The 23,506-nt window shown below is 33.6% G+C and overlaps 1 protein-coding gene across 3 annotated transcripts in view; it reads left to right on the forward strand.

The window, feature by feature from the left end:
- Positions 1-23,506, forward strand: part of Pcdh11x (protocadherin 11 X-linked) — a 497,227-nt gene that overhangs the window by 60,422 nt on the left and 413,299 nt on the right. For all 3 annotated transcript variants that reach the window (XM_034485675.2, XM_076919132.1, XM_076919133.1), the window contains one exon: positions 9,574-12,066. In XM_034485675.2, the coding sequence (XP_034341566.1) occupies positions 9,574-12,066 (2,493 nt within the window). The remainder of the gene's footprint in view (positions 1-9,573; positions 12,067-23,506) is intronic.

Consider the following 23,506-nt stretch of genomic DNA (forward strand, 5'->3'; position numbering starts at 1 on the left):
AAATTAAAGCAAGTAGTTATTAATTAATCAAAATAGGATTTACTATTATGAAGATGTTCTTATAAGCTTTCTTAATAGTGTGTCATGAAGGAGAGAAAAACCTCAGTTCAATACAGAGTTAAATTTAAAAGAATTTACACTTTTTACCTACTAAATATATACTTTTACAACATTTATTTTATACACTGAAATGTCAGGAGTTCTCATATCTTTTGACATTTTGACAGCTATTTAGTAGAATAAGAGAGATATATTTCTATAATAGGTAAAGGATGAACTAGATCAGCTTTGGGGATTTTAAAACACTAATAATTATGCTGGCTTACTATTGACTTTAGTATATTGTATAATGAATGAGCATTATCTCTCAAAAATTAATAAGAAATAATGTCAAGTCTGGAAAAATTTTCCACATTTTTATAAGCACAATATCTTGACTTAATCTATAACTTGTTCAAAAGTTTATGTGTGACCTGAAACATTAAAATACTATAAACATGATTTTAAAACCATTTAAACTCTTATGGTTTTCTAAGAAAATTCTCACAATCTGCTAGTTTTTATTGTGAAATAAAAGTTAGGTGTGGTTGTACACACCTGTAATCCCAACACTTAAGAGACTTAGTTAAGCAATTGCTGCAATGTCATGGCCAGCTGGAAATACAGTAATACACTGTATGCATAAACAAAACAAAGAAATGAAACTAGTATTATATTTCTCTTTAGAAAATAGAAAATAAATATGTTGGACATTTGATTATGTCTGATAAATAAGAAAATATCATATACATATACCCCTGCTTATGTTTCCATCTTTTTCTCACATGATTCAGTCTTCCTAGTATGAGAACTGTATTTATTTTTTTATTTTATATTTTTACTTATTCACTTTACATTCTGCTAACTGCTCTCCTCCGGGTCACCTCCTCCTATAATCCCTTCCTCTCTTCACTTCTGGGTATTCCCCTCACCTGACTCTGGTACTTAAATCTCTGGGTTGCTAGGTACTTTCTTTCCCATTGATGTCAGACAAGACTGCCCAGCTAGTTAAACAAATCCCAGAGACAGGCAACATCTTTTAGGATAGCACCCATTCTAGTTGTCCAGGACACACAAGTAGGCCAAGTTGCTCATCTGCTACATATGAACGAGGAGAGCTTGTTCCAGCCAATGTATGTTCTTTGGTTGGAGGTTTGGACTCTGAGAGCTCCAGGAGTCCAGATTATTTGACTCTTCTGGTCTTCCTCTGGAGTTGCTATGCCCTTAGGGGCTTACAATCCTTCCTATTCTTAGATGGGAGGTCCCAATCTCCATCCATTGTTAGTGTCTGTATCCATTTGAGTCAGCTGCTCAAAGGACAACATGATCCTGTCTGTAAGTATAACAGAGTATCATTAATAGTGTCACGGATTGGTCCTTGCCCATGGGATTGGTTTTAAGTATGCCTGGTTGTTGGTTTGTTATTCACTCAGTCTCTGCTCCAACCCTTGTGCCTGCATTTCTTGTTGAAAGGATAAATTTTGGGTTAAAAGTTTAATGGGTAGGTTGTTGTCTCTATTGATCCACTGGAGTTCCTGCTTGGCTACAGAAGGTAGTCTCATCAGGATCCATATCCCCAATGTTATAAACCATAGCTAAGGTCAACCCCATTGATTCTTGGGTGTCTCCTTTATCCCTATCCCAGGTCTCTGTCCTGCAGATGCCTACCTTACTACTTTCTCACCCCTGTTGCAGATTTCCACTAATTTTCATTGCCATCTAGCCATCTCTCCTGTCCTTCCCCACACCTGACTTTTTAAATTTTATTAAATCTTTTTTTTACACTTCAGATTTTAGATTTTATCTCCCTCCCACTCCACCCTATGACTGTTCCATATCTCATACCTTCCTCTCCTCATCTGCACAGGATGTCTTCTTCCCTGCACTCCCAACCCCACCAGAAATCTCCACTCTCTTGTGCCTATAGTCTCTCCAGGGCTGGTGCATTTTCTCACACTGAGGCCACACCAGGCAGTCCTCTGCTGTAGATGTGTTGGGAGCTTCATATCAACTGGTGTATGCTGCCTGGTTAATCTCCATTTTTCTCCCCATTTCCCCTTCCTCCCAGTTTCCTCCCTCCATCTGCCTTTTATCACTAGAACTGGTTTTAGAAAATGAATCCTTTGATTTTTAAAATTTAGTAAAAATCCAAAGATGTCCATATGAAATTATTTTTCTAGTTTTAAAGTAGGGTTTTTCTAATAAAACAATCAAACTTAGTTGAATCCAATATTATATTTTATATGTGAAAAAATCTACAGTACCTGCTGTTATGTTACCTTGTTCAAGGACCCTAAAGTGGTATTTTCTTTGATCCCTTTTGATCATGAAATGGATCATAAGTAAGCTCATCTACTGTCAAGCTTGATGACCTGTATCTTATCTCTAGAGCCCACAAGTAGGCTGGATATAAGTGACTCCTTCAAATTTGTCTTCTGATCTATATTAGATACACATACACATTCTTAAGCACACACAGTAAAGTAAGTATAGGATGAACTTCTCCAACGGGGAATGAATTTCAACTTATTTTTTTATCTATAAATTTAGTTAACTTTTATTATGCTTTAGCATATAATATTATAAGCAAAATGTTTGTCCTCCTAAAAGCCCATTTTCATTTTCATATAATTATGTATTAGTTATTGTTTATTCCAAATTTTCCAAATGATCTATTGATTACAAGATAAGAAAACACAAACAAAACCTGTTTTGTTATTATCTGTTTGCCATCTCTAAAGGATTGATAATTGTACCAACAATTCTCATGAAAAATATTAATTACTATTCATTTATATTTTTCTTTGTTTCTCTAACTTTGTTTTGGACCCTACGTATTTAATTTCTGTGGTACACACTTCACTGTAAATTTGTTTTTAAATACAATTTAGTCTTCTCTTGGATGTGCAGTTCTCACTGTGTTCATCTAAGGTTTATCATCCTTGATATAACTGACAACTGGAACTCAGTAACTTTCTTTTGAATTAAGACAGAGACTGTTCTATGCACTGTAGTAAGTTTAGCAGTATAGTGTACTTCTGAGAACACATCCCAGTTGCATTCTCTTCCCCAGTTATGACAAACAAATATGTATCCAAGTTTTCCAAAATATCTCCTGTAGGAAAACCTATATAACTGTATCTTCCCATTTCCTTGTGCTATTTAAATATTTTGAATTTTATAGAAAAACATTTACAACTCCATGGAAGATTCAAGTTTATTTAAAAATCCCTCCCCAGGAGTTCAAATGATTAATGGCTTAAAGAAAGACAGTAGTTCACAAATAAGTGATAAACTGAACAATAGTAAATTATTTCAATCACGTACACAGTTACCAGATCATATATATATATAATATACTTAATCAAAATCCAAGTCCTTTGATGTAGAAAGATTGTATGAAACAATATTTGTTTTCAAAAAGTTTGAAACATATTATCCAGGTTAAATTTTATGTGTAAAATTTACTTTCTTATCATTGTAACTGAAAGGAGAAAACATTGATTCAGTATGCTTATTAGTAGTTTTCTTCTATCTTGAAATGAGAATTGTATATTAATTTTACAAAACCTTTTGATGTTTATTTTATTGTGGTCTCTACACTTAGAAATATTACTAGGACTAGAAAAATCTAATTCATAAGGCATATGACCACTTTATTTGTGTATTTCTTTATCTTTCTGGGTGAACAAATGTGTTTATTAGGCTTTTACAAGATAGAACAAAAGTGACTCAAAACATCTGTATCAAGAAAATTTTCCATACTCTTTCCTGACAATTTTCTGTAAGTAAGTGATGGAACCCCACATTAGTTCATCTCTTATGTGTTTTGAGCTTGAGCACCTCCCAAGATCATGTGTACCTCCATGATGGGTGGAATCCAAGATGAGGTTCCAGTGGCACCCACACTCCTTATGTATGACAATGAAGCATAACAGTCACTATATAGTTCTACTTATTTTGTTGCCATGTCAATCATGCCATGTATTCTATATTACCACAGTAATGTCATTCCCAAGTTGGGAACAATCCAATATCATTATCCTCAAACCTTCCTCTTCCTTATATCATTATGAAAGGAAAATATAATAGATAATTATGGATAAATTTTGGGAGGGCCTGGGAAAAGAGGATCAAGTAAGGAGGGTCAGGGAAGTGGATAGAGAAAGGAATATGAGGAGATCAAACTAAAATTAAAGAGCATTTGAAGGGTAGTACATGAAAGTTATACAAGAGAAAAAATACATACATACACACATACATACATATATGAAGATGATCTAAATAAAGTCATTAAATTGGGGGAGACAAAGTCACAACTGCACATCTCTTGTCACCAAACTAAATGTTCAATAGATGAACTGGGTTATGCCTGATTTGAGTTGTTGGCCAAAGAGGTCACACAGGAATCCCCAAACAACCCAGGCTTTTGCAAAGACTGTCCACAAACCAATTGAAGACAATACCTCCACAAATACTTACAGTTCATTTAGTGCATTTAGTGTTCTATAAACATAAATAGTAGCTATGCATCTAGACCACTGGAGATATTTTTCATATTATTTCAGTCTTTTAAAAGTCTGATGTATCAGAGTTAAAAATTATCTTAAAACCCTAGAAATTGTGTTGTTTTCATTTCTTATTGCTCTCACAGAACACCTAAAATAAACAATTTAGAGAAAGATAGGCTTGTTTTAGCTCATAATTTCAGATGATGCAGTCTATGAACACTTGAATTCTTAAGTTAGAGCAGAATATGATGGCAGTAGTAATATGTAATAGGTGACTTAGTTCATGGTGGAAAGAAACCAGTAGAATGAAGGTCAGAGTGAGGATATAGTGTCTATTTCAAATGTTTACACCAGTGACCTACCAATTCCAACTAAGTATTACCTCCCAAAGTATTATTACCATATAGGGAATGATAATTAAAATCATCATCCTATGGGGGATATTTCATAGCCATATTATCATAGTGCCTCTAAAGTAGTCAGACACTGTAGTTCAGATTGGAGTAGTTCTTCTTTGCTCTAGATTAAAGCACACAAGGACCAGGAAAAAAGAAAGGCCTTTTAAAACACTTTGAGAATTTCTTGAATCAATATAGAGTCACCCCCACACAGAAAAAATGAATTTCTCATGTTAAATAATGTCTCCTATGAAGGAAAATTACGTGAGGGGCTTTTGGAATTTTTTAAATTTAAGTTATTTTAGTTATATACATTCCAGCCATTGCCTACTTCTGTCAGTCCCCTCTCCCACAGTTCTTTGCCATATTCCTCTTCTTCCTGGCCTCCCAGAGGATGCTCTCCCTGCACAATATCTCCCACCCCTTCCCTGAGTCATCAAGGCTTTCAAGGATTATGTACATCTCCCACTGAGGACAGAGCAGGCAGACCTCTGTTACATATGTGCCAATGGTCTTGAACCATCCTGTGTATGCTTCTGGATGATGAACCAGTCTCTGAGAGCTCCCTGGGGTCTGAGTTAGTTGAGATTGCTGGTATTTCTATGGGGTCACTCTCCCTTCCAGCTTATTCAGTCCTTCCTCTAATTCAACCACAGAGGTCCCCAACTTCAGTCCAAGTGTTGGGTATAAGTATCCACTGCTTCTGTCTTAGTCAGCTGCTGGTAGGACCTGTCTAAAGACAGCCATGCCAGGCTCCCATCTGTGTCTGTAAACATGTCAGAGCATAGTAGTGTCAGGCCTTGGTGCTCCTCTCCCCCATGAGATAATCTTCATAACACAGAATTTTGGCTAGATTCAAAAAGCCTTCTTTTGAGAAAAAACTATTAGTTTACTTAGAAACCATTTTACTGAAAGTCCTGATCCTTGGTGTTCAAATTTGGTTGCACAATAAATTCATGATATGGTCACAAAAAAGTCACTTACTTTCTGTGAATCTTAATATTCTTTCTGGAAGAGGAAGGCTAGGTCATACTTAAATAATTTTCAAATACAAGTGTTCAGTGATTTTATATATTTTGTTCTGCTATTTTGTAAATTCTGTTCATCTAACTTTTTAACAGGAGAATAATTGTTCAAAAGAGCTGATTAGCAGCAATTAGGAATGACATTTCATTCAATTAAAATACCTAGGGATTAAAATTTCAAACTTGAAGATATATTCCTTAAAATACCTTCAAATCGAATTGAACAGTAAATTCTCTTGTTCTTTTCTAATTTTTGTATCAAATATTTGCATAAGATTTTTTCAGAGATATAAGTATGCTTAATCTTTGTAAATCTTAGAAATTGAAGAGTCAGAGAAAAAAAGATAGAACCAGAAGCATGTAATATAAGAAATAATCAGAATTTGAAATAAGCATACACACTCATCAAATATTGCCAGGTTCCTTCTGGGAGATACGTTACTTTTCTATACTTCACATTTGGTGCCTTTCATATTTTCCATTTTTTTCTGTTCTCCTGAAACTCAATATATAACCCAGCCAACCTTGGGACTCAATATCCTGCCTCCAGATCCCAAATCTTGTGTATAAATACAAGCAGCAACACACCTAGATATACACTATTTATTTTAATAAGTAAATATCTTCATTCCCAAAATTGAGTGAATAATAGACAAAACACAAGGAAGAAAGGAAGGGAGAAAGGGAGGGAGGAAGGGAAGAAGGAAGAAAGGACAGAAGAAAGGAAGGAAGCCAAATAAATGAATTAAGAAAAGCCCAATGAAAGTATTGAAATTGTTAATGTGGTGTCAGGCAATAACAACCACTATATATTATCTTCAGTGAAATAATCATTCCAATAAACAATGAAGTGGTGTAATGCACATGTGATAAAATGTTAGCATTTACCACAGTAAACATTTTCAAAAACAAAATGATGCCTCTTTCACTTAAAGATCAACTTGTGGTTTTTCTCAATCAAGTTATTAATTTTATTTATTTTGCAACAATTTTATTTGTCTGTCTTGGATTTGCAACTCCAAGTAAATTTTTGAATCTAAAAAATATTACTTATGGATCAAAAATTATATAGCATAAAATGAGGTATTTTTTAGTCCAAAAAATTGATTTTCTTAACATTAAGTAGAACTGACAAATGTATGAAGTTTAAACCAATGGCAAAAAAATCTAAGAAGCCATATTAATGATTTCATATAATGTCATTTTCTCTAAGGTTCACATTTTAGTTACACACATGCTTGCTTGAGAGACATAAGCTTTAATATTTCAGAAGTAATGACTTTACCCCATATTATAAATGTTTATCTTAATTTATTTCCAAATAAAGGTTTACAAATTACAAATATTTTTCATATTTTCTTCACAAATAAACGTTTACAAAATATTTTATAATCTTATTAGCTATTGAAACTTTTGTATTTATTATCAGAAAACTAGAAATTATTTCATAGAATTATTCTTTATATAATTTTAATAATGTTAAGTGTAAAAATAGACAAGTATGCACATAGTCACATAGTGAATGTTCCTGAGTTTATGGATGAGAAAACCTCTTTGAAATTAAAAAATAATCAAGGGCTGGTAGCTTTCCTCTTGTCTTTGAAAATAGTATTTATCTTTTGAACTTATACTTTTATTCATGATAAAAATTGTTAATGCAATCATATATGTTGCATGTTACATTTTCACACATGCACATATAAACCAAGATCATTTTTATATTTGCCCTATGTTCACAGGCATTAGTATATTAAGGCTTAAGTAAATTAACTAGAGATCCACTCATATGACACTTAAACATGGAAGATGGCAAGGTATACATAGATATTTCAATATTTGAGGGAAGGACATTGTATTTAAAGCAGATACTTTTTGGGGAAATCTGGACATAAGAGTGTTTAACTGGAGGGCTCAATGTTAGTTCTCAACAACCATGTCTGATAATTCAACTTCAGATGTATCTGAACATTCAGGCCTCCATGAGTGCAAACCAATACACAGGTGCACATACATAGAATCAGCAATACAAATGACCTAAAAGGCAATATTATATGTTTGAACTGTATAATTGATATGATGGTAGCAATATAAATATGTTGTTTGTACTGTCCTACCCAGCAACTACTAACTGCATGGAGCTTCTGAAAAGCCAAAATATTAAACATATAATTAAGAACTGATTAGGGGAATGTTTCTTATATTAATGAATTAATCTTAAATGTAAATACTCCATTATCATATTGAATAGTTCATTCAGTGAAAAAATAGAAGAGCAATAGATATACTATCCATCAGCTGATATTTTATTATCTCCAGTGTTGTTAGAAAAATTTGTGTTTTGATTTATACAATTTCATTTAAATAAATAAAATACAGTAACTATATTCTTTGAAACTTTAATCTCATTTAATGTTTATTTAAATGGAATGTAATTTCAATTTTAGGTAGACTAAAATATAATTATATATGCAGAAAATATATAAATATATAAGATTAGCAATTTAAATAATCATGGCTTGACCAGTATATACTAAAGTCTTAAATTATATAGTTGTATTTGAAATACATTAACTTTGGAATGTTTATTTATTCTTTTAAAGAATATTATATGTTATTATCTTATTATATAACTCTTCTTAAATATGGTTACATTATAATATTGTTTTACATATTATATTCAGAATTCAGTAAGTCTTTTATTCTGCTGATATTAATTCCATAATTAAATAATTTGAAAGTCATTGGTATTATTTACCTCATATATAATTATTGTATTAGTAAAATATTCTTACTTAACAACCAACATATTTCTCATACCCAGAAGATTTTAATAACCTTTTAGATAGTCACAGTTGATATGCTGACAAAAATAGAATTGAGAATCATTAAATTTATTAATTAAAATTTTGAAGCATTGGGAGGTTAAACTTTCTTAATATTATAGTTGAGTATCATCACCAATTAATTACTAGTTATCATGATTACCTAACTTTAATTTTTAAATGAAGTATTATAAGAATTAATATATCACATCCTATAAAAAATTTCATAAAGTATACTGTATGAACATAATAAATTTCAGCTTTCTAATTTAAGACTATGTAGATAAAACATAAAAACATCTTATACCCTATGCAAAGATAAATCTGTGAATAAAATGTAAATGAGATGCTTATTTTTTATTTTAAAATATTGCATAAATTGTCTTATTTAGATGTGAGAATTTTTCAAAAATAATAGTCAGTAATCACTTCAGTATTATGTAAAAATTCAAAGACAATCTTTTGAAAATTCTATACATTTCTTTTGGACACAAAAATAATTTATGTAACAAACTGCATTTACTACCATAAGATGCTATGCATTAAATGTATTAAAGAATTTAATAACTTGCTTCTGATCACAATGTTAACTGTAGGCCAAGTTGAAATTCAGAGCTGAGGTCTTCTGGTATCTGTTGCTGAGACTTTCCTTCTGTTCTGTGTATTGTAGAAATTGTATATCATTACAGTAATTAACATAAATTTAATTATAATTTACAATATATGTGGTATTGTATATTAATATAATTTAAATTTTGTATCATTCCATGTTTTTCAGGGTCAAAATATTTTCGATCTTGATGTCATTGAAACACCAGAAGGTGACAAGATGCCCCAGCTGATTGTTCAAAAGGAGTTAGATAGAGAAGTGAAGGATACCTATGTGATGAAAGTAAAAGTTGAAGATGGTGGGTCTCCTCAAAGATCCAGTACAGCTATTTTGCAAGTAAGTGTTGCTGATACAAATGACAATGGCCCAATTTTCATTGAGGAGGAAATTGAAGTCAGTATACCAGAAAATGCTCCTATAGGTTCTTCAGTGACACAGCTCCATGCCACAGATGCTGATATAGGTGAAAATGCCAGAATTCACTTTTATTTCAGCAATCTAGTCTCCAACATCGCTAAGAGACTGTTTCATCTTAACACCACTACTGGACTTATCACTGTCAAAGAACCACTGGATAGGGAAGAATCACCGAGCCACAGGTTATTGGTTTTGGCAACTGATGGTGGATCGACACCAGCAAGAGCAATGGTACTGGTAAATGTTACAGATGTCAATGATAATGTCCCATCAATTGACATAAGATACATTGTCAATCCAACCAATGGCACTGTGCTTCTTTCAGAGAATGCTCCACTAAACACTAAAATTGCTCTCATAACTGTGACGGATAAGGATTCTGAGCATAATGGTCGGGTGACATGCTTCACAGATCATGAAGTTCCTTTCAGATTACGGCCAGTATTCAGTAATCAGTTTCTCCTGGAGACTGCTGCATTTCTTGATTTTGAGTCCACAAAAGAATATGCCATTAAATTACTGGCCGCTGATGCTGGCAAACCTCCTTTGAATCAGTCATCCATGCTCCTGATCAAAGTAAAAGATGAAAATGACAATGCTCCAGTTTTCACCCAGTCTTTCATAAGCCTTTCTGTTCCTGAGAATAATTCTCCTGGTTCACAATTGACAAAAATCAGTGCAACAGATGCAGACAGTGGACAAAATGCTGAAATAAGCTACATGCTAGGTTTTGATGCACCACCTGAATTCGACCTGGATTCTCGTACAGGCATCCTGACTGCAGTGAAGAAACTAGATAGAGAAAAACAGGAAAAATATTACTTTACAGTCCTGGCACAGGACAATGGAATTCCACCCTTAACGTCCAATGTCACTGTCTTCGTAACTGTTCTTGACCAGAATGATAACAGCCCAATTTTCACTCACAATGAGTATAACTTCTATGTTCCTGAAAACCTTCCAAGACATGGCACAGTAGGGCTAATAACTGTGACTGATATTGATTATGGAGAGAATTCTGCAGTTAATCTCTCGATCTTAGATGTGAATGATCAGTTCACTATTGATTCACAGTCTGGTGTCATCAGGCCAAATATTTCATTTGACAGAGAAAAACAAGAATCTTATACTTTCTATGTAAAAGCTGAGGATTGTGGTAGGGTATCACGTTCTTCAACTGCTAAAGTAACCATTAATGTGGTTGATGTCAATGATAACAAACCAATTTTTATTGACCCTCCTTCCAATTACTCCTTCGAATGGGTTCTACCATCCACAGATCCTGGCACAGTCATCTTCAAGGTTGTTGCAATTGATGATGATATTGGCATGAATGCAGAGCTTCGTTACAGCATTGTTGGAGGAAACACAAAAGGACTGTTTATGATTGAACAAATATCAGGCAACATCACGTTGAAGGATAAGTGCATGGTTTCAGATCTTGGTTTACACCGAGTCATAGTCATGGCTAAGGATTTAGGGCAACCTGATTCTCTATTCAATGTTGTAAATGTCAATTTCTTTGTAAATGAGTCAGTGCCCAATGCTACACTGATTTACGAACTGGTGCGCAAAAGCATTGATGCACCTGCAAATCAAAATACTGAAACAACTAATTCATCCTCACCAACCACTGACTATGTCAAGATCATGGTTGCCATTGTTGCTGGCACGATAACTGTTGTCCTAGTTATTTTCATCACTGCTGTAGTAAGATGCTGCCAACCACACCTTAAAGCTTCTCAGAAAAACAAACAGAATTCTGAGTGGGTTACTCCAAACCCAGAAAACAGGCAGATGATTATGATGAAGAAGAAGAAGAAGAAAAAGAAGAAACATCCCCCTAAGAATCTGCTGCTTAATTTTGTTACTATTGAAGAAGCAAAGCCAGATGATAGTGAAAATGAGAGAAACAGTGTCACATTAGATCTTCCCATTGATCTGGAAGAGCAAACCATGGGCAAATACAACTGGAGCACCACACCTACTACTTTCAAGCCTGATAGCCCTGATTTGGCTCGACACTACAAATCTGCCTCTCCCCAGCCTGCATTCCAGATCCAGCCTGAAACACCCCTAAACTCAAAGCACCACATTATTCAGGAACTGCCTCTTGATAATACCTTCGTTGGCTGCGATTCTATCTCCAAGTGCTCCTCCAGCAGTTCTGATCCCTACAGTGTTTCTGAGTGCAGCTATCCAGTGACAACTTTCAAGGCCACTGTGTCTGTGCATACCAGACTGGTACGTAATCCAAGTTTCTAAGTAATCCTTTTAATTTATTACTCTCATTCTTTTCACCTGATATAGGATTATAAAGAACATTAATTTTTATGAAGGAACAAAACAATCATATTGTACATAATATTCAAATAGGACTATGAAATCATTTAAATTTGGTAGACAGTACAAAATGAGTGCTAAGTTAGGAAAATTTAATTATTATAAGGGTAATTGTGTCTGTAGGTGGCAGTGTGATGCTTCTTGCTAGAGTGTATTATGGAAAAATTACCTAATAAAGATTATAGCACTACTTGTTTTGCCAGATTATTCATGAGACTCAGAAAAGCCTGGGCTACTTGCCTCATAGAAAAACATTTTCTAATGTGGTAAGTAGCTCACAAACCAACTGTTTCTGTGAATCTTTGCCTTGTGGGCAAATCTGTAGATAACTGAGGTATTTAAAAGACATTAACATATCCTATACTCTTTGCTATGACATCATTCCATTATGCTCAACAATGAAGAGTTTTATTTTCATATTAGGAAGTCAAAATAGTTTGAGTTATGGTAAAACATTAAAACAGTTTAAGAAAGTAAAGGCTTGCTCATTCTCATCTTCTAGCCAAATAAAGAAATGCAGAAACATGTTCATTTTAGGCCTACCAGTTAAATATTTCTATTTTCAAGGTCCATCAGGAACCATTCTTAAAACATAATGACTATTAGAAAATGGAATATGTTTGTTTTTTTTCTAATGGGCATGAAAGGAAATTAGAGCATAGTAAGAACTAAAAAATCTGTGCACAAAAATCTCAAACCTAATACATTTCAGAAAACAAAAGTTTTATACAATACTTTAAAAATAGTATTCCATGGAGAAATAAGTACAAATTTATCCAGAAATTCATAACTAAACTAAATGATTTAAGTAAGTTATTTCCTTAATGAAGCTAAGTAATGGGATTTATCTACTTTTTTCTCTAAATGTCATATTGCCTATTGATTTTATTATTTCAAGTGGATAACAGCAAATTAGTAACTCCATTTGCCATGAAATAAACTTGATTTATTAACTTAACTTACTCAGGCTTAATATTATACTTATAAGGTGAAAGATAGATAAGTTTCTTTTCACTGAAAGTTATAAATACTAAAAGAAGCCTACCAGAGTCAAGAAAACAGTGCAAATAATTAATCATAATTTGAAGAACACTCTGAAAACTAATGATAATTTGAGGCTGTATACTTTAACATATACAAATGAAAAGTAACGATACTAATACATTTCATTTAATCACACAGTGAAGCTCAAGTTTAAATCAACAGTAGGTCAATTTTTATTGTATTATGCTGCAAAGAAAACTAAAAGCCTAGTTGATATCTAGGATTCCTGTTATGCTTTGAAGAAAGGTAGAGGGGTTTCTACAATGACAAATGTAATAAATGTCTATCATCTCCAAACATTGTGTTGTTTCTCATATTTAACCATTCAAGTAGACAGTCTTGTTTTCTTATTCTTACCACCATTATTCTGTTTGTTTGGCATATTTCTCTTTTTCTATCCTCATTATTATCTTTGTTTTGGTTTATTGAGACAGGGTATATCTGTGTAGTCATGGGTGTCCTGGAACTCATTTTGTAGAGGAGGCTGGCTTCAAATTCAGTGTCTCTGCTTCACTAGTGTTGAAATTAAAGTTATACACCACCATTGTTCAGCAGAAATATTCCTTAATAATACTATCAGTAGCACTTTAAGAGTACTTATTTTTGTACTTCCTCACTTGTTTTAAAAATGCATACTGAATTTTTGAGTATTACATTTGCAGTTCATATCTTTCAATGGACTGGCTCATAGAATTAGTAAAGCAAATTTTGTTCACAAATAGTTTTACAAACATAGAAATACTTTTGCATACAGAAATTTTAATTAAGTATGTAAAGAGCTAAAAGGGAAAATGATGTATTTTCAAGATATTTTTATCTTTTAGTTTTGCCATTTTATAATTTATAAACCAATAAATTTAAAAATGCTTTTCCATGATGACATCTCAGATACCACATCTGAGATTCATATCCAAATCGTAAGACAAATGGCTTAGTGTATTGTACAAAAAACAAAAATTATCAATGAAAATAGATTATTGCTTATCATTAGTGTCTTACTGAAGAGTAAATTTTGAGATTCTTTTCACATCTTAAAAATTAATTAAATAAACTGTATAATTTATGTCAATAAATATTTACAGTTATTAGAGTTCCTTATTGAATATTTTCTTCATGTGATTCAGAGAATTGCAGCAGTCTAACTTAGAACATTAAACTTCGCTAAATAGTTTACATTTCATTCCACATTTGCAATGTTTTTACACTTTGAGTACACTTTTAAATTCATAGTTAATTCTATTAAATATGGCTTATATTCACTGGTATTGAAGAAGAAGATAAGTAAGCATAGAAAAATAGGTCAGGTAAACATTTAAATACAGTGTCTTCATTGTTAGAAAGGGCAAATAAAATTGGGAAGCTGTTAGTGTGGCTAGCAGTAGAAATTAAAAATAAAATTCTTGAGTAAACTTCAGCAACAGAAGCATGAAATATTCTAAACTATTTTATATAAAGTAAGTATAATATTTCTACAAGGGGACTTAAAAGATATTTATACTAGCTCATTAGTCATCTATTTAGAAGTATGCATGTGGATAAAAAAATCTACAAAAATTTTACATTTTAAAAACAAAAGTAAATGCATTTCTTAACTTCATTCTCACTCTGGTGTTAGGAAAAATGTGGAACATTGGTTATAAATCATTGGCCTATTATATACAATCTACTATTGCTGAGAAATGTGTGGCTCCAGTTGTCATCTATTCTCATGTTTTTTTTTTATTTAATTTATTTAATCATATTTTTACACTCCAGTATTTATCCCCTTCCAGATCCGCAATCTTACTGTTCGACATTCAATACCTCCTTCCCCCACTTCCCCTTCTCCATGAAGATGTCCCCATCCCCCACCCCACGAGACCTGTATACTCCCTGGGGCTTCCATTCTCTTGAGCATTAGTTGCATCTTCTCTGACTGACATATACCTAGCAGTTCTCTGTTGTATATGTGTTTGGGGTCTCATATCAGCTGGTGTATGCTGTATGGTTGGTGGTCTAGTGTTTGTGAGATCTTGGGGGTCCAGGTTAATTGAGACTGGTAGTCCTTCTACAAGATTGCCCTCCTCCGCAGCTTCTTCCAGCTTTTCCCTAATTCAACCACAGGGCTCAGCAGTTTCTGTTCATTAGTTGGATGTAAATATCTGCATGTGACATTTTCAGCTGCTTGTTGGCTCTTTTGGAGGACAGTCATGATAGGTGCATTTTGTGAGCATATATAGCCTCAGTAATAATGTCATGCCTTGGGGCCTCCCCTTGAACTGGATCCCACTTTGGGACTGCCACTGGATCTCCTTTTTGTCAGGCACATCTCCATTTCTATCCCTGTAGTTCTTTCAGACAGGAACAATTATGGGTCAGAGTTTTTGACTGTGAGATGACAACCCCATCCCTCCACTTGATGCCTTGTCTTTCTTCTGGAGGTGGGGGTCTACAAGTTCCCTGTCTTCACTATAGAGCATTTCATCTAAGGTCCCTCCCTCTGAGTTCTGTGAGTCTCTCACCTCCTAGGACTCTGGTACATTCTGGAGGGTCCCCTTAAACTCCTACCTTCTGAGGATGCCTGTTTCCATTTCCTCTGATGGTTCTCAGGGCTTCAATCCTTTTCCCCCACCCAATACCAGATCAGGTTTCCTACTTCCCCTCCCTATCCACTTCCCGCCCCCCCTTGTCCCTCCTTCCCTTCACAGTTGTGATTGTTTTCATGTCCCTTCCCAGTGGGACTGAGGCATTCTTACTTGGGCCCTTCAGCATGTTAACCTTCTTGAGTTTTGTGTACTGTATACTAGGTATTCTGTACATTTTTTGCCTAATATCCACTTATTAGTGAGTACATACCATGCATGTCCTTTTGGGTCTGAGTTTCCTTGCTCAGGACATTTTCTAGTTCCATCCATTTGCCTGCAAACTCAGGATGTCCTTGATCTTAATAGCTGAGTAGTTTTCTATTGTGTAAATAAATCACATTTTCTTTATCCATTCTTCTGTCTTGGGACATCTCGGTTCTTTCTAGCTTCTAGCTATTACAAACAAAGCTGCTATAAACTTAATGGAACACGTGCCCCTGTGGCATGGTTTAGCATCTTGTGGGTGGTATATCTGGGTATTCTGAAGATATCTATTTCCAGTTTTCTGAGGAACCTCCAGATTGATTTCCAGAGTGAAATCAGTGATTTCCAGTTTGCAATCTCACCAGCAATGTGTTGGGGACCGCACTAGCCCCAAGTTGGGGCGGCCAAAATAAATGTTGCAGCCCAGGCAAAATGTTGAGGCCCGGGCCGACCCATGTTTCGGCGGCCACTGTATCCAGGCCCAAGCTGCTGCTCCGGTCTGCAGGTCGGGTTTCAGCAAGAGCTAGGGTGAGGGCAGATTCTACCTAATGTCTGAGATTTGTCTCTGATGATCCCTCTATAGTCTCTGATCTCTCTCTAGTCTGATGTCTGGTTCTGTCTTCTATAGTCTCCCTAATGTCTGAATCCTACTGTCTGCCTCTGCATTTTATATGTCTTAATTCTAAGCCACGCCTCTAAGTTACACCTTTAATCATGCCCTTAGGTCTTGTCTCTAACTCTGATCTCTATACTTCTACATCATACTCTTAAATTACACACCTTTAATCTCACACACCTTTAATCTCACACACCTTTAATCTCAAGGTATCTAAATCAAGATTATCGGAGTGTTCTCAGCTGTTGTAGGCTATTGTAATTCAAATCTCATGTCAGGGTATATGGCTCAAGATGGCTGCAAAGCTGATAGCCGCTTTCTGCTAAAAGTTGGCCCCCAACAGCAATGGAGGAGTTTTCCTCTTTCTTCACATCCTTGTCAACATGTGTTGTCACTTGAAGTTTTGATCTTAGCCATTCTGATTGGTATAAGGTCCAATCTTAGGGTCATTTTGATGTGCATTTCTCTGATCACTAAGGACTTTGAAGATTTCTTTAGTTGCTTTATAGCCATGTGAGATTCCTCTGTTTTAAATTATCTATTTAGATCTACACCCCAGTTTTTGATTAGATTGTTTGGGTTTTTGGAGGTTAGCTTCTTGAGTTATTTGTTTATTTTGGATATTAGTCCTCTATCAGATATGGAGTTAATGAAGATTTTTTTTCCCAATCTGTAGGTTGCTGATTTGTCCTATTGACAGTGTTCTCTGTCTTACAGAAGCTTTTCAGTTTCATGAGGTCCCCATTTGTCAAGTCTTGGTCTTAGGGCCTCAGCAATTGGAGGTCTGTTTAGGAAATTTCCACCTGAGCCAATGAGTTTGAGGCTCTACCCCACTTTTCTTCTATTAGATTCAGTGTATTAATATCAGCTTTATTAATTTTAATATAACACGTTGTATTTGAAAAGCTCAGTCTTTATTAACAAAACTCTCTTGTTAAAGGACTATAGGCCATGAATGAACAATAAAGAGGGGAATCAGAGTGAAAGTACCATTTTTAAGGGCCTTCTATATACCATTCATTTCTTTGTTGTTTTCTTTCTGTTTTTTTTTTTTTGTCTCACTTTCTCTCTCCCTTCTGTTTCCCTCCCTCCCCCTCTCTTTTTGTTCTCTCTTCTTTTTCTTTCTTTTCCCTTCCCTTACTTTTCCCTTTCTCCCTCCCTCCCTCCCTTCCTTCCTCCCTTCCTTCCTTCCTTCTTTCCTTTCTTTCTTTCTTCCTTCCTTCCTTTCTTCCTTCCTTCCTCCTTCCTTCCCTCCCTCCCTTCCTTTCTTCCTTCCTCCTTCCTTCCCTCCCTCCCTTCCTTCCTTCCACACACACACACACATACACACATACATTCACACATAGATACTCATTTACTATGGCACTCCAGAAATTGGAGAGTATGTGGAGAAAGGTAGAGATTCCTGAAGATCTTTGGCCAGTTTGTCTAAACAAATTAATGAGCTTCATGTTCAGTTGCTAATGGTATTTCACAAAGTAAAAGTAGAGAACAGTAGAGGAAAGAAACCTGATGTCAACATCTGGTTTCCATATGAACACCTACAAACAAGCATACATATCAGCACAAACAGGCATACATGCCCACATGTATATGACACATACAGAAGAGTGGAATGTTTCCACAGTTACCATTCATGAACCAAAACATTCTATATATAAGACATTAGACTGAGTTATCTTGAGATAAGATTGGTAATCACAGATTTGAATTTAGTAACAGATTTTGTTCATTAGTATTTTAGGATGACAATTATAGCCAAATAACATGCTTGAAAATGACAGTCCTACCACACAACCATCTGATTTTGATGTTGTTTTTCTTGCCTTAGACTGATTCCAGAACCTCAACCATTGAAATCTGCAGTGAAATATAACTTTTTAGGAATTACAGAATTCCATTGCTTTCCCAGAGAATTTCAGTGATTTGTGATTACAAAATTTGACCAAGATCATTAAATTTGAAATTTTTTTTTCTTTAGTAATTGAAGCAAAATGAAAACAGTCTTAAAAATGAAGTCACCCATAACCATGAGCCTTTATTAACTATAAATTGACAGTTAAAATTTTAAGATTAAATTAAAATTTCCAGATGAAGAAATAAATTGCTCTAGTCAATTCTTTCATATTTTCTATATTTTCTTGCTCTTAATGTTAACAACTGTGATTTAATGCAATTCTGTCTTTGTGTACATATTAATGGTTGCTATGTAATTTATGATATATGGAATTTCTCATTCTGTCTTATCACTGAAAAATTTAAACATCATTGTTTGGAGTTTGTAAGTGAAGATAAACTATCTATCCAAACTACCCTCTTCAATTTATCAAGGATAAGAAAAAATTAAGGCAAACTAAATCAAAACAATAACAAAAAATGAAAGAAATTTATAGATCATCATATTGAAAATATGCATTAACTTTTTTGAGTAAACCATTATATGAATTTCTGCCTTTTAAAATTTTATATGTAAAATAGTAAAATATCACAATTTTATGTTGACTATAAATGCATTTTCCAGTAATTTAATTATTAAAATTATATTTACAAAAACATGATTCATTACATAACCATTTAAAATAAAGAAAATTCTATGTAGATGGTAAAATTTTTTATACTTCTTATTTTTGTGTTTTTTTAAACTAAGAAACATTATTTCAGTCTTTATGAGAATAGAAACATAGATTTAGACAGAATATTTCAAAGTGAATGTACCTGAATTTTGTAACTTTCTAGGAAAAATTTGAAAGGCTAGAATAACATTTCCATGAATTTATTATTTGTCTGGAATCAAATTATTAAATACATGAGTAAATTTCCATTTTAAAATTTAGTCTTCTTTTTATTACATACTTTTTATAGAGATAAGTGTATATGTCAAATATTTTATATTTGAGAAATGATGACAGGGCATGTCTTTATTATATGGTCTTTAAGGTCCTTATGCTTTACTAATATTACTAATAGCACTAAAACAAAAACACAAAAAATCCTCATTAAACCTTGTTTTAGAGTGGAGTATAAGAAAATCTATAGCAATGCTATAACATACGTCTTTAATTTTTTTCAAATTCTAAATTGTGTATTTAACTGGAAAGACATGAGTATGTAAATACTTTTCTTACATATGCATATTAAAAGTAGTGTGTTATTTGGCGTGTTCCTTGATGTGATGATATTTAGAAGAGGTTAATGCTCCAGTTAGCATTTCAATTTAACATCATATCAAACATTTAATATTTAGGTAGTAGTTTAAGTTTTGACGATGTTAAATTCCTTGAACACACATACTATCTTGTCATTTAAAAATTACATAGTTGATTATAATGACCTGAAGTATAATTATTTGATTAGTTATTAAAATGTTGTGTGAATTATATTATATATACTTATAAACTTTTGTTGAAAATATATGAAAGGGTTGATCTTGCACATGATATTTACATATAACTGCTTTATATAAGATCTATTTGTTTTTTCTTGATTAATGATCATTTCAATTTAAATTATTCTATAGAATGTAAAAGTCTAGTCAACCTAATATATTCTAAAGCCAATGTTCCACAGATACTAAGATACACTGTATGGGGACATTTCTAAAGTCTGCCATCTAAATTAAATTTTAATTTAGACAAAGTCTATGAAACTGAATCAAGAGTTCAAATGTCCAATGACATACTACTATGGCTTCATGAGAATTTTGAATGAAATTACTATATAAATACATATCAGTTTTTTGTGTTATAATGAATAATGTTTTACTTTTTGTTTTCTACAGTATGAGAACAAAGGTGGAAATACCTTATTTTTATTACATTATGTTGATTCTGTTATGACTTAAATAAGAACATTTCTTAATCATTATTTTCTACAAAAGGAGGTGAAACTATACTAAGATAGCCAACAAGAGTCTCTTTAAAGATTTCTCAATGGCTTTGAATGTTGTCCTTGCACAAGATGGTATTAGAGGCTTTATTTTTATAGTTTTGACATTGAGAAAGTTGCTTCTTTGACAAAAGAATTTCTAAATTGATCTATTTCTAGCTCTTTGTGCTAAAAATTTTTATTCCTGTAACCCAGTGACGGATGAGATTTACCAGTGTTTTAAAGTACCATATATGAAATTGCATTGTACTTTTGACCATTAACTATCCTTTAACTATCAGTTCTTTATGCTTGAGGGAATTTTCATATTTGAGAACAAAATGCAGAGCACTGTTAGGAATTCTCCTCAAAAGCTGCAGAAGACAAAAAGTATACACACCATTGCTTTCTTAACAATTTGATTTGGTGTTACTTTTACGTTAGCTGTCATTATTAATAGATCTTTCCATTACAAGTTCTAAGATCATTTTGAACTACTTTTAATTCAACTGGTTTATTTTCAGTGATGTATTTCTAATGGTGTTTATGTTCACACTGTGATTATTAGAACAAAAATGGTAGAAAGGAAGTTTTAAGACCTGTTTGTCATGAAAGAGTTTTAGAAATTAATGTATAATACATAAGTAGATTAACTGATGAGTTAAAGTATAGCATACTTTCTACACGGTAAACATATCAAGGTCTATTTCGATTGAAATTCAAATTAAATAAATCAAAGTTTGAAGTGTAAAATAAGTTTATTTTTAAAAGTAATGTATTCCAGCAGTTATATTACAGAAGTTATCCTTGTGTTTCATATTGAATATTTAACTTACAATACAATATCAATTTCCATTATTTATATGTTTTCTACTTTTCCATATTGGCTACCTTAATCACATTGAAAATAAAAGTGTATTCCCTTAAAGAAAACTTTTAAAAGTTTAATCTATATTCATTTAACCATGGTTTTGAACAACTAATATTTTAATCTCAACACATAAATATTTCTGTATAATTTTCTATTTAGACATTCCCATTAATCATTAGTCATTTCAACTCATGTCACAATACCACTGGATGTTTACACTCAAGTAACATTTTCTAAACACTTTTAATAAGTTTTCTAGGAGAATAGATCTACCATCATAGATTTCACAAAGATGAACTTTATATTAAATATCGTTTGTTTCAAATATATTCAAAGATGCTACAATAACAAAATTTTATAAAATTCATGTTTGTAAAAAGAAATATTGTGAATTTTTATGGATTATTGGCATCTGCACATGAAATCTGTGATTCAATATGGTATTTATAATTAGTAGTGAGCTTTTAGGTGCAATTGTAAACATATGCTATTGTTTTTATTCTTTGTGTAACACACATTTGTTTTAGAATATGTAGAAATTAGAGATAAATAAATTTAATTATTTGTCTTTATTTCGTGCTATAGCAGGAAGTTCATAGTATCTTACTCAATAGTTTAGATCAAAAGTTCAGTAAGTTTGAGAAGCAGTCATATTGTTTTTAATTTTATTTAATTATTTTTACACACCAGATGTTATGCCCCTCCCAGTATACTCTCTGACTGTTCCACATCCCATAACCCCTTCTCCCATCTCTACGAGGATATCCCCACAACACCCACCTCACCAGACTTTCCCACTCCTTGGGGACTCCAGTCTTGTGAGGGTTAGGTGCATCTTCTCTGACTGACACATACCTAGCAGTTCTCTGCTGTATATGTGTTGGGTGCCTCATATCAGCTGGTGTATGCTATATGATTGGTTATCTAGTGTCTGAGAGATCTCAGGGGTCCAGGTTAATTGACACTGCTTGTCTGCCTACAGGGTCACCCTCCTCCTCAGCTTCTTCCAACTTTCCCCTAATTCAACCACAGGGCTCAGCAGCTTCTGTTCATTAGTTGGATGTAAATATCTGCATCTGAGATTTTCAACTGCTTGTTGGCTCTTTTGGAGGACAGTCATGATAGGTGTATTTTTGTGAGCATATATAGCCTCAGTAATAGTATCAGGCCTTGGGGCCTCCCCTTGCACTGGATCCCACTTTGGGACTGCCACTGGATCTCCTTTTTGTCAGGCACATCTCCATTTCTATCCCTGTAGTTCTTTCAGACAGGAACAATTATGGGTCAGAGTTTTTGACTGTGAGATGACAACCCCATCCCTCCACTTGATGCCCTGTCTTTCTTCTGGAGGTGGGGGTCTACAAGTTCCCTGTCTTCACTATAGAGCATTTCATCTAAGGTCCCTCCCTCTGAGTCCTGAGAGTCTCTCACCTCCCATTTCTCTGGTACTTTCTAGAGGGTCCCCCTGCCGAACCTCCTAGCTCCCAAGATTGCCTATTTCCATTTTTTTTCTGCTGGCCCTCGGGGATTCAGTCCCCCTATACCTAATCATGTTCCCCTCTTCCCCTCCCTGTCCCCTTTTCCACCCAGGTCTTTCTCTTACTCCCCCTCCTGTGATTGCTTTATTCTCCCTCCCAAGTTGGATTGAGGTGTCCTCACTTGGGTCCTCTGGTTTGTTAACCTTTTTGAGTTGCGTGGACTGCCTTCTAGATATTATGTACCTTTTATTTGGCTAATATCCACTTATTAGTGAGTCCATCATGCTTGTCCTATTGGTCTGAGTTACCTTATTCATTTTACAGGTATAAAATCATTGTCTCTGCTATTTTGGTATCATATATATTAAATTAGAATGGTAAGAGAAAATTATCATGACTTCATGCAAGGATGAAACATATTCAATCATTTTATTATGACCTATATATAGATGAGTTTTGCACAAGATCAATATTTTCTTTATTATGCATTGTATTTATTTTATAAATGTATGCTTGAGCTGACCAGCTGATAATGTAATATACTTTCATAATAACTACTTCTTCCATGAAACTAACGTTCCTTAAGTAGAAATACCAAGTCTTGAAGAAAAGTATTTCACAGTTAAGAAAAAATCTATGT

This window comes from Arvicanthis niloticus, chromosome X, assembly GCF_011762505.2.
Source record: "Arvicanthis niloticus isolate mArvNil1 chromosome X, mArvNil1.pat.X, whole genome shotgun sequence".
In the NCBI taxonomy this organism is placed as follows: domain Eukaryota; kingdom Metazoa; phylum Chordata; class Mammalia; order Rodentia; family Muridae; genus Arvicanthis; species Arvicanthis niloticus.